The sequence below is a fragment of the Haliotis rubra genome, unplaced genomic scaffold (assembly GCF_003918875.1).
Source record: "Haliotis rubra isolate DU_JTF1 unplaced genomic scaffold, ASM391887v1 Scf5, whole genome shotgun sequence".
In the NCBI taxonomy this organism is placed as follows: Eukaryota; Metazoa; Mollusca; class Gastropoda; order Lepetellida; family Haliotidae; genus Haliotis; species Haliotis rubra.
The window spans coordinates 4,058,101-4,070,000 of record NW_025767190.1 but is presented as its reverse complement, the minus strand read 5'-3'; the positions used below and the strand labels follow the sequence as shown (position 1 = coordinate 4,070,000).

General features: G+C 38.8%; 1 protein-coding gene across 2 annotated transcripts in view; it reads left to right on the top strand.

The window, feature by feature from the left end:
* Window positions 1-9,136, top strand: part of LOC124291724 — a 39,768-nt gene extending 30,632 nt beyond the window's left edge. The window contains exons 2-5 of one of the 2 annotated variants that reach the window (XM_046728794.1): window positions 1,188-1,268; window positions 2,464-2,490; window positions 3,849-3,986; window positions 5,135-9,136. In XM_046728794.1, coding sequence (XP_046584750.1) covers window positions 1,188-1,268; window positions 2,464-2,490; window positions 3,849-3,986; window positions 5,135-5,391 — 503 coding nt within the window. In that variant the 3' untranslated portion in view covers window positions 5,392-9,136. The remainder of the gene's footprint in view (window positions 1-1,187; window positions 1,269-2,463; window positions 2,491-3,848; window positions 3,987-5,134) is intronic. The other variant, XM_046728795.1, reaches the window with a different exon arrangement.
* Window positions 9,137-11,900: the final 2,764 nt, after the last annotated feature.

Genomic DNA, 11,900 nt, shown 5'->3' with positions numbered 1-11,900 from the left:
CTTTAGCATTGCAGGGAGGACAAGGCTGTAGGAAATATAATATGGCTCAGGGACTGTGAGACAGACTTAGTCACCCTTAAACACGGGAGTATATTTATTATAGAGATGCCATATGCCCACGTGTCATTGTCTTAATATAACGTAGTTTATCGGAGCTCTCATTCGCTGTAGAAGCTAATAACTCGGCATTGCAGTTTCTCAATACAACAATACTATAGTTTCCAAGAGTGAATCAGAACAAGATGATGTATCAGGAACAAGAATCCGTTGCTTGTAAAATTGTAATCAACCTCACCTACACACATGCCAACTACATGTACCATGATTCAGTCTCCTGTATCTATGGCAAGAAGGTGCCGAAATCCCATCTCTTCTAAATAGAAAATCTATAATATGGCCAGTGGGAACCGAAATCTCTTTACCGTTCTTATCTCGTGGTATCATTATGCCTTATCATGCAACTGTCTGTTCACAAGTACAATGGCCTGTATGTCTCTTTGACATGCCCAGTTGGTGAAGGGCAATCGTTTGATTAACCATCAACAAAGCTTCCAGCTAATGCTAATTGCTGGCAAATTGCACCCCGTAGGCCTGAGGGGCAATTTACTTATCACAATATAGGTCAAGGGGGTTTTAAGGACGTGTTCCTCGTGTTAAACTGCAACGTTATTGCCTGTTTTAATTGTAATAGTCCCATCTGTTAATCTCAGATTGGTTTTGGAATATGTTCTAGTGCTTCGCACTTACATTATTCGTATATATATATAATGTGTTGTAGCACAGATTGGCTGAGAAACCCATTACATGTCTCTCTTCATTCAGATGTGTGCTTTGATGAATATTGCAGACAAGGCAAATTATGTCCTTTAGGAAGAATGGAATCGCACTGTGCAATGGCACGTAGAAGAAAGGAAAGAAAGGCTTAGACGTCTCTCTCAAGCAAATAATCATTATAACCCTGTCATATTAAGATTGTGTTTCATGGAAGACTCGACATGTCATTTCATTTTGTGAAAAGGTTATAAGATACGTTGCTTTTTTATGAATATTATTTTAGAAGCAACTGAATGTTATTTTTATTATATTTTTATGTTCATATGATATATAATGTAGAATTTTCTGAGGTTTACGAGAATTACATTCAGCCATATATTTCGACAACATGAACTTTGTATGTTCCTTTCCAGACGATGAGTGTGAATCGCACAACCTGTTTCCCACAGAAGAAGAAATACGGCAAAACAAGGCGATAGACAGTCACTATTTAGGTAAGCTAGAACTCTTAGTTATAGTAATCTTCCTGTATATACACTGAATCTTATATATATAATCCCATTATATTCTGATATACTTGCTATAGCATATAGCGGACCGTATATTTAAGCATAATGACACCCCTTACTCATATCGGCATCATCCCTTGTTTCTCAGTATGCTGAAATAACAAATCCATGACAACATCCCTAGAGTAACATTTCTGTAATATATTTATAGCCATTGTAATATGTTATGGTTGTTAAAATGATACTTTTTATTCATATAATTAACAGAGATTACGAAATAATGAGTTGGAGTGTAATGAATAAAATATGTCATTCTACTGATAAACCATTCTCCCAGGCACTATATCGAATTAAATGCGAGCGCCATGATGGGTTAGGTTTGGGGTTTCATGGGAATTCGCGACATTCATCCATATTTGCCCAGACAATAAATCACTTTGACATTTGTAGCAATAAATCTTGTGTGTAATCCCGCATGGGCAAGATATTTCTAATATACATGACAGTGCTATTAACACGTCCTGTGGACTGATATTCCCTGGTGCCAAGAATGGAGCTGCTTTCATGAGATGAATTTCATCCATGGGTTCCACTGGTCCGTAAGATGTCCACGTTTTTAACCTCCGATGGAAATGGCCATGACAATATCTGCCATTTGAAACTGAAGAAATACTATATTGTCAGTATATGCGGATCACTATATCACTACGATCAATAACAGGTACTACCTGTAGAACTATACCAAATGTGTCATCGTATACGTGATGTTTGTCTATATTAGCATAATGTGAGTAGCATTTATGTCGGGATGAGTTTATTCTCTGTATGAGACTTCGTGACAATCGACCATGACACTAAATATGCGTTCGTATATCAAACTATTCTCAGTACAGTTACCATAGTCTCTGACCTTGTCAGTGACTCCAGTAGAGTGAGCCAGTGACTCCCGTGGACAATACAGCCATGTTGGATAAATGCGTTCATCAGGTGTAACAAAATAGGCCATTGGTGCTGCCATTTTCATGCTCACCATATTCCCTTAAATATTAGCATAAAGACATGACTTTAAGTCGGAGATATACATGAACAAATTTGTTTCATGATTTTCACGATGGTTAACGGAATAGCATCAGGTGGAAATATTCACTGTTTTCAAATATGTTTAAACATTATTGTTCAGATGGGCCTAACGAACTGATAAAGATTGGTATGTACCCTTCACAATAATGCTTTATGTTTTCTTGGTTGTTTAATTTGGCTTCTTCAATCTTCCCCATAGCTTCAGATGTGCAATAGTATACAATAGCATCAGCTTCGTCATATTGTGCATGGAATTTAAAGACGATTCGGATTGAAACTCTGCATGAGAATAACACAAAATACTTGTGTTGATTGTTGTTTGTAGATGCTATTTACATATTGAGCATTTAACAAGTCGCTTCAGAACCAACCTTTGTTTTATTGTGTTGTAGGATTATACATTTCTTCTCAATTTCACTGTATGATTTAAAGTTGCATGGTATATTGTATATTATACTTTGTTCTATAATTGATGTGTTATGAAAACAAATAATGCATTTTATTCTATATACCATTTTATATGTCATTCAAATTCATAGCGATCATGCATAATTATGGAATGTGGAGACAAGAGTAACGGCTATGAAGTCGACGTTTATGCATCTGGGATCATTGTCATTGAAATTATTATTGCTGCCAAGCTGTTTAAGCTGTTTTCTTGTGCATTTGAATATTTTCTGCATCAGTTTTGATATGACGCTTCTCCCCTCCCTGTTGTGACGCTTTGAATTGCGTTGAGGAAGGTTTATCTGTTTTGTTAATATTGTGCGATCTTGCTTCAAGTGAATTGTTAGTGTTAGTCCCGGGCGTTGAAGTTAGACTCGCAATAACGTGTTTAAAGCGTACGTGAAACTAAACAACGTTGCCGTATGTCTTACCTTTAAAACATTAACATTTAAAAAGAACAGTTATAACCTAATGTAAGCCAAGGCGAAACTTGAATAACGTCAAGCCAGGTGGACCAACTTACTGTTCTTAGGATTTACTGAGCAAGTTCTTAGATACATAGAGGATTGAATCCCCCTAGGATTGAATATATATATATATAATTTTGAAAAAGTTGTAAACACGTGTTACATGAATGTTATCAAAACGCTTCTTTCATTACAGTTTTATCAGGAAACTGTAGTTTCAGCAGTTTTAACGGCATTCCAGAAGTTGGCCCGGCTGCACAAAGCGATCTTAGCTAAAGCCTATCTTAGATTGTGGGAGTTACGATGACCGTAGCACTTAGATTGCTTTGTGCAACTGAGATCTGTGTTTGTAGGGGTAATATGCTGAATAAAAACTAGTTCACCATATATCAGACAAGGTAAGTTGGTTGAGATTGTTTCTCCTTGATCCTTCTTTCAACACGTACTTCATGACATGTTGGTGAGGACAAGGTTCATGTTTCTCATATTTTCAGCAGAAACACATTCCTATAGTACTCCTTTCTCCTCTCCATCCTTGAGATGTCATGTAACAATTCCCATTGCATTGCAGACTACACGAGGACAGCGATTGCCTTCACGATTATCGCCATCCTGTTGATGGTGATAGGTCACATGTTTGCGGCGTACACCTTAAGGCGACCTCGATACATCATCAAGAGGCTGACTGCCCTGCTGCATCTCATGACAGGTAATACGTTAGCCGTATACAGGCTTGTCCGCTGGCTCGAGACTACCAAATTGTGTTGAGGACAAGTGAATATCCAAAGAGTGTAGTCCACATTGTCTAGTAGCATATTGGGGTTATAATTATGAACTAGATGTACTTCTCGAGTAGTCTCTCTCGAAGTCCGAGAACCATATTTTTCTCTCTCAAACCCAGCACTGCCTGTAATGCAAGCGCTGTAAATGAGCACGTCTAGATTTTCTCCAATCTTCCGTCTCACTGGGGCTTCTCCTGAATTTAAATGGAGCTCTTTGTAAATCTCAGAGTTATATGTTTTAAGAGACTAAGTGTTGGTCTAGTGTTCAAGTTTCAATTTGGAAAGAAATCGAACTGACAGGAGTAACTGTTTTTCTCTTACAGGACTAGTTTTAATCCCGTCAGGTGAAATGAAGTTTCTGAAAAAACGAATGTCTTAGGTTGCAGTATATGTAGTTCAGTTAATGATAAATTACTATATTATATACGAGAAATTAAACTAGTAATAACACGGTGAAACATTAAAGTATCACGTATACACAGCATCGCTCCACACTCTGTTGCATCTGGTATTTGAGGTTATACAGGCAACCTTTAAGAATGTTTCAGTGTTTTCATGTTTTCATTTCAGCGCGTTTTTTTCGTGTATACTTAATACCCTTGTACCATAAATTCAATAAAATGAAAGCGACAAAACCCATTCCACACATTAAGCATGAGAAATCCTTGCCAAAAGTAGATTCCATTATACGACTCCAAGAATATGGAAGCAATGACATAAGAATCACCTTCATATAGTGATGATACCGGATGAGAACAGATGAGCATATCAGTGGCAACTATCATAGAAACGTGCAAAGGCTAGTCAATTAGTTGCCTGAAAAGTACACACAATATATGGACTAATAAAGTGGAGAATCGTATTGTACATGTCGGATTATTGTCACAGATTTGGAACTGTCCACCAAATGTCTTCCATGAAAGCTTTTGTACTTTGTACTGAGGCCTTGCATCTTGAAGCCTTTATCAAGCAACTTCTGGGCAATGGTCGCATGACGTTCTATGGAATCTACTCCAGCCACCCACCCCTTCCTATACGTGTAGCATATGTTTAAATCAACCATTATTTGTTTCAGCGGCCTGTATTCTCGTCCTGAACGAAGTGTTCTCCAGGAGCGTGGAACATGGTTTGAAGAATCTTCCCGAGAAGTATCCACAAGGGGTAAATTCATCCTACGGCTTCTCCTACGTGTTCTCCTGGCTTGTGTTCGTTGTGTATGTCGCTGCAGGACTCCTGTTTTTATTCATGTCACACAAAAGGAAAGCGGACATGGCCGACACTGTTGACGTCATGGCAGAGCAAGACGAACCAATGCAGCTGGGAAGAGTTTGAAATGTTCCCAAAGTCATTTATGTATGCGCATGTGCAAGAAAGTGGCAGTGAAGTTCCGGTTCCCCCGGAAGTAGAATTGTGCCTCCGACCAAGTTTTGGTTGAATGATTCTGGACATAAAGGGCACTTAAAGTCAAATAGCTAATAATACTGATGACACATTGAGCCACAACACAACTCACTAGCATTGTGTTGATTGCAACAAAAGCCCTCAGGATGATCAGTTTCGCGTTTTCCGACAGTGGCTGGCCACCTTACATTATGCAATACATGCAAATGATTCTGTGAATATTATGACGTATTGTGACAACCAACCGATACGCATGGTGATGCAGTGATGGCAGCGTGCTTTACGTGGATTGGAAAGCCAGAGAGATCCAGCACCTTGATTTATTCTTTCTCATCGATCCTTTTGAACCGATGTGAACAACCTGGCCTTGACCTTCATTAACCATCGATTAATTTGGATATGATGTCAGAGAAATTCCCGTATGTCGAATGGTGCTTTCCCTTGTGATATTGGTAGTGATGAAAACCGCTGGTTGGTGTTCCTTTTGAAGAAAATATTTCACCATTATTTTTCAACCTTGATTAGTAACTGTGTCGTGTGATTTCCACTCCAAATGGCTTCCATTATTGATGACACTTCGTTCTTCACTCAAATATGTGTATGGCAAGGATATACACTTTGTGGTTTATTTTCACCATTAATTTATGCATAAAGATTCCATAATACAATACCACTGTTAGCGTACATTATCGTTGTATAATTTATCATATGAATATATAACACTGAATCACCAGATAGTTAATAAGTACGTGCAGACTTAAACAACAGTGAATTTCAAAGGTGCCATATTCATGTCTATGTGGTTGTTTATTTGCAATATTAAACAAAATGCAGTATTCCTTATCAGTTTTGATGATAAATCATTGAAACAAAAATTGTCTATGTAAACGGATATGATGATTGTGACATTACTCTGCTCAATGTGTAAAGTAATATGTAATCTTTAATGCAATTTTCATACTGATGCACATCCTTCTATGTTGTCTGTTGACTTTGTATGCATGTAATAACCATGTCATGTCAACATGTACAATCCTTATATCTAATTAACACGGCAGGGAACCTGTATATATTATTATGTGCACTGATTTTCCAACTTGAAGCTTTTCAACAACAACCCTCAGCGTCCATGCATGATAGAGTTTCCATTGCTTATAGACATCAATTCTTCAGTCCCTCATCAGTGATGTGACTGTTGTCAGCCGCTACTGAGTATCAACCTTCATATTTCTAACTCAACATCGTGCACTGGTTTTTGTTTCTATTCTGCTGTATCTGTTCGCTATTTCATGTTTGAGTCCAAAGATTATTGATGCAAATGGTTGAATTGAACCACGTTTTATTAATTCACAGATAAACTGGAGAGTTGACAGTTTTGTACAGGGGGATATTTACCTTCCTTCACCTGTGTCTTGTAACAAATTTGCAAAATGTGTATTAAACAGAATGTGCCATATTGCATATGTGTAAGATCAACCCAACGGCATATTACAATAATGATAAGCAATCATGAAAAAAGTGGAGTCTAATATTCGAAACCATTTTACATTTTATCGCAGACTTAAATTTGGAAGAAAAAGTACAATTAGACATATTCCTATATTTTGTACAATGGTACGTTGAGGACATCTTAGCATCCTGATATCCAGTACCTAAGCAAATATATAAAAAATGAAATTAACGTTTCTTCTTGAATGTTAGGTTGTTCGGAAATGCACAGCTAATATTCTGGAGGTATTTCCGGAAATACGATCTGCAAATCAACATTTTGCCCGGAAGGTAAAATAGCTGGAGGGCTGATCAATAACTTTTAACGAATAGACACGGAAAAGGTCTTGACTAAGTCGATGGATTGCGGAACCGACAAAGACCTAATGATCTGTATTTAGAATGCTCGAAATCCCAAGGCGAGATGAACAAAAGAATAACATGGTATTGCATTTGCTTGATCTTAGAAACGATTCTCAAATTACTTTTCACCTTTCAAGAGAAAAAAACACGTCGAAATAGACTTGCTGTATGTCGTCAACCCACACTCAATAACATTATCAGATATTTCCAAGATCCAGAGTAATCCTTCATATTTTGTCAGTTTAGTTTAGTTATATAGTATTGATGATTTAAAAGGAAAAAGTCATATTCATATTGGTTTAACATTTAAACTTCCAACATTATTATTTCTTTGGGCACGAGATTCTACAGGATTACATAAAGCAGAATGACATGAACATGCTTCAAACAGCTTACTAGCCTATCCTGAAAATGTTAGTTATATATTCAGGTTTGTCAATTCCTTCTGTGCTCATTGAGAAAGGTATTGCGATATGAAGGCGCAGCGCAATGTTATATGCAGTCTCAATTATAATTTATCTCAAACAGATGTACACAAAAACAAGATAGTGAAAAAGATTATATGATGGATTACTGACAATTATTGGCGACTCTCCAATACTATACAAATGTATGAGCAACGTTTCCCGTGCAATTCTAACAGCCATGAGTTTTTGTTTGTTTATGTGTGTTTCTTTTTCAAATCTTTGGATATAACATAACCAGATGTGTCATTTGAATTGTTCTCACGTTTTGTGATCGCTATGTCCCCTGTTGCACGTACGTAAAAAATAGCTCTTACATTTTCCTTTTTTAATTGTATATAGATGTCCGCACATTTTCATTTTAGATATGCGCATTACATATATGTATTTAGTAAGATACATTGGGAATTAGGTGGGGGTTGATCGTTTTGTGAGTGAAAGACCTTTGTTCTCATTTTAGTGCACTCGGATCACAGATCCAAGTGCGATTATGTCGTTGCACGTTGTCTATCCAGTCTGTTGGGGAAGCTCTAGAACTATTGAAATTAGATTGTGAAAAAATATATCGCAGAGAGCTGAAAACGTTTGAAAAAGGATTTGTTTTTTTATTATGATTAGGAAGTTTCCAAAGACTAGACAGAGATGAACTGTGAACATGACGGCATATCGACCATCGGCTTTTGCTTTTGTAAACGATATCGCTAAAACAACATTGAATTACGTCTTAAAAACTATAATTGGCTTTTGCATCGCACACACAGCACAAAAACATAGGTTTTCCTTTTCCGGAAACCTGACCAATTTGAACCGGAAGGTTTCGGGCCAGACACCTAAATACTGTTTAAAAAAATCAGATGTTCTTCAGCTTGTTTCAAATGTAAACGAAAAAGTTAATCAAAACTTCGATCATTGATTTTCAAGCACTAAAGTTTTGGAATCTTTTCAAAACATATCCGGAAGGGTTTCGGAAAACGTAAATATGCTTTTTTTTTGTGGTGTCGTTTTCCTGCCCTATGCCGTCAGACCATGTTACACATCTGCTTGGCATCTCAGCGTTAAAAACAACCACACATTCTCCATCGATGAACCATCACTGCTTACGATTTAGAACCGACGTCGGGGCCTCGGATTGCAAAGTCTTCTCGGGTGCCGCAATTGGCTGTGCAGAGTTATGTCCCCTGGGCGTGTCCCGGAGCCGGAGACCTTGGTTCGAATCTGGGTTTCCAGGTTCGTCAGCGCCATAGCCGGGATCATGAGTATTAAAATGTGTTTAACACCTGTATCGCTTTGGGTACCCCTCCACCATTAAGATGACACGTCGTAATATTACTGGAATACTGACACTCACTCACTCACTCACTCACTCACTACAAACACGACCCGTGAAGGTCCGGGTTAGAATTGATTTTCAGTAGCCCATGCTTGTCGTAAGAGGCGACTAACGGGATTGGGTGGTCAGGCTCGATGCCTTGGTTGACACATTTTATCGGTTCCCAATTGCACAAACCCATGCTCATGATGTTGATCACTGGATTGTCTGGTCCAGACTCGATTATTTACAGACAGCCGCCATATAGCTGGAATATTCCTCAGTGCGGCGTAAAACTAAACGCACTCACTACAAACAAACATATGCATATCGATGCATCACTCTGTACATGAGCTACAGTGCCCTGGTGTTGTATTTACAAGTTTTCCGTGTTTTTGAGTTGTGTTAGAGCCTTATCAATGCCCACTGATCTCACGATCATGTTGTAAGGGTCTTGTCGATCTGATCACATCTGATCGTTGTAACACCGATCGATCTGTGTCACCTGATCGAAAGACCCTAATTTAGCATATGCACTTTTTTACGATTGTCCCTGATCTAATATGGCACGTCCCATCTCCGTGAAAGAGATCTCTATTTTGTTACAGTTTGATATTTATTGTTCTGTCCTTTACACATCGAATAAACGACGAACACCCTTAATGCTTTCGTGTTATGATTATTTTCTCTTACCCTCTGTAAGGTATCCAAATCGGACATAAATTGGACGGGGAAGATCCGGGTTAGAATTGGTCTTCAGCAACCCATGCTTGTCGTAAGAGGTGACCAACGTATCCCAATTGCGTAGATCGATGCTCATGCTGTTTATTACTGGATTGTCTGGTCCAGACTTGATTATTTACAGACCGCAGCCTTATAGCTGGAACAGTGCTGAGTGCAGCATTAAACAACAAACAAACAAACAACAATTGGCACATCTAACGTTTTAATGTGACTCATCGTGTAGTGTTTGAAGCGATGTTAACTGAACTTGCAACCTGACTTGATTTATTGAACGCATAGGTTGTTCGTTCAAATCCAAGAGTCATCTTTGTCCTTGTTCTGTTGGATCTACGGCCTTTCTCAACTTTAACTCGCAAGTTTTGATGAGTGAAAGATTGATTTTCGCCGCTTGGGGAGTATTTAAGTTTTAACACGGCGTATGAGACTGGTGTAGGATAAAGCCTGAAGCGAGCTGGTCACTGGACCACTGAAACATACAAGCGCGTGTATAGTGCTGGCAAATCTGTATACGTAGCTAGGGATTTTAAACAATGTTCCGTTTCCTCCACGCCACAGAGACGCAACTCATGCAGAGACAGGGCGCGACTTACAGGGACATCCTTCCCTATCTAGTACCGCCTCCGTGGTGTAGTGGTCAGAGCGTCCGCCCGGAGACCGGAAGGTCGCGGGTTCGATCCCCGACCGCGTCATACCAAAAGACGTTAAAATATGGTACTTGTTGGTCCCTGCCTGGCGCTTGGTATTAATGGGTACAACAAGGACAGGTCGGCTCGGAGTCAGTATAATGTGTCTGAGTGAGGTATTCATGCTTCGCTGCGGCATGGTATCTCAGTGGGCTAGCACTATAAAACCAGCTTAAGTCTGGGCTAGTACAAGCAGCCGCACATACACATACACACGCATGCACGTCGTCATATGAGCGAAATATTCTCAAGCACGACGTTAAACCCAATTTCACCTCACCTCACCCTATCTAGTTTTACGTTCTAAGAAAGGAAAACATAGGAAATGGATAGACTTTCGCCATACTTATAATTATTCTTTATAGTGCCATAAAAATGTTAGCCGTAAAGAAAAAGGAAATATCTCCAATAGTATAAGTATCCTAAAAGGACGTTAACACATTTGTTCATAATTCGTTGCAAGTGGGCAAAAATTGCTACCTATTTTCTGAATAGGTTCTAAATGTCCCCGTGCTGTTTTATGGAGCCCAAACAAAGTTGTGCACAGATAAAATTACCAGATGATAAATATTGTAAATACTTAATGGTTCAACGCTTCTAACACACTCTCACTGAACGACTGTAATCTCGTGACCCAACGCCTTCGATTCCACAGATCCAAATTCTATCTGAAATGAAGATAACAGTAACCACGGTTCTGGATACAAGTTCTCCGGAAAACTGCTTCCGAAATTATTCTGGTTCTGTGCCAGCAGAAACGCCACCGTGGCTGGTAACCGCTCACCCTCATCAACTGTCTGTCTGTTTCCATCAGGGGAGCCTACCATAGCTCCACTTGGTCGAGGGCTGGGGATATGGTGTGGTAAACGTCTTTGGGAGATGTGTATTTTTATGTACTATCTCTAGATGAACTGTGTTTAAATACGGTATCGCTGTGTGGTTTTCTGTTTGTGATTAAGCTCTAATCGCGTGTAACCGTTAATTGCTGCTTCGTGAAAAGACACCTTTTAACACTGTTTTTTTTCATTGATGCGTTAAAAATAGTCCCATATCATATTCCCTTCCCAGATCTAAATGAATTGCTTTATCTCCAAACGAAGCAAGTCTAGATTTTGCCCAGGTACTGTCAATCCCACTCGGGTTCCTTTTCAAATTAGATGAGCTAATTGTTTCTGTCAAAGGTTTCATTCTCTATGCTTGAGTTTAAACATGTTTTTGTAGATGTACATACGGAAAACTACTTTTGTACCGAACACGCTTATAAGGAACTGACGGATAGAACGAACCAATTTTTAGCCCCGACCACTTTCTGTATGTTAGTCCAAATGCGTGTAACGAACTACGGTTGTAACGAAGTAAAATTAGTGATTCCTTTGAGTTCGTAATAAC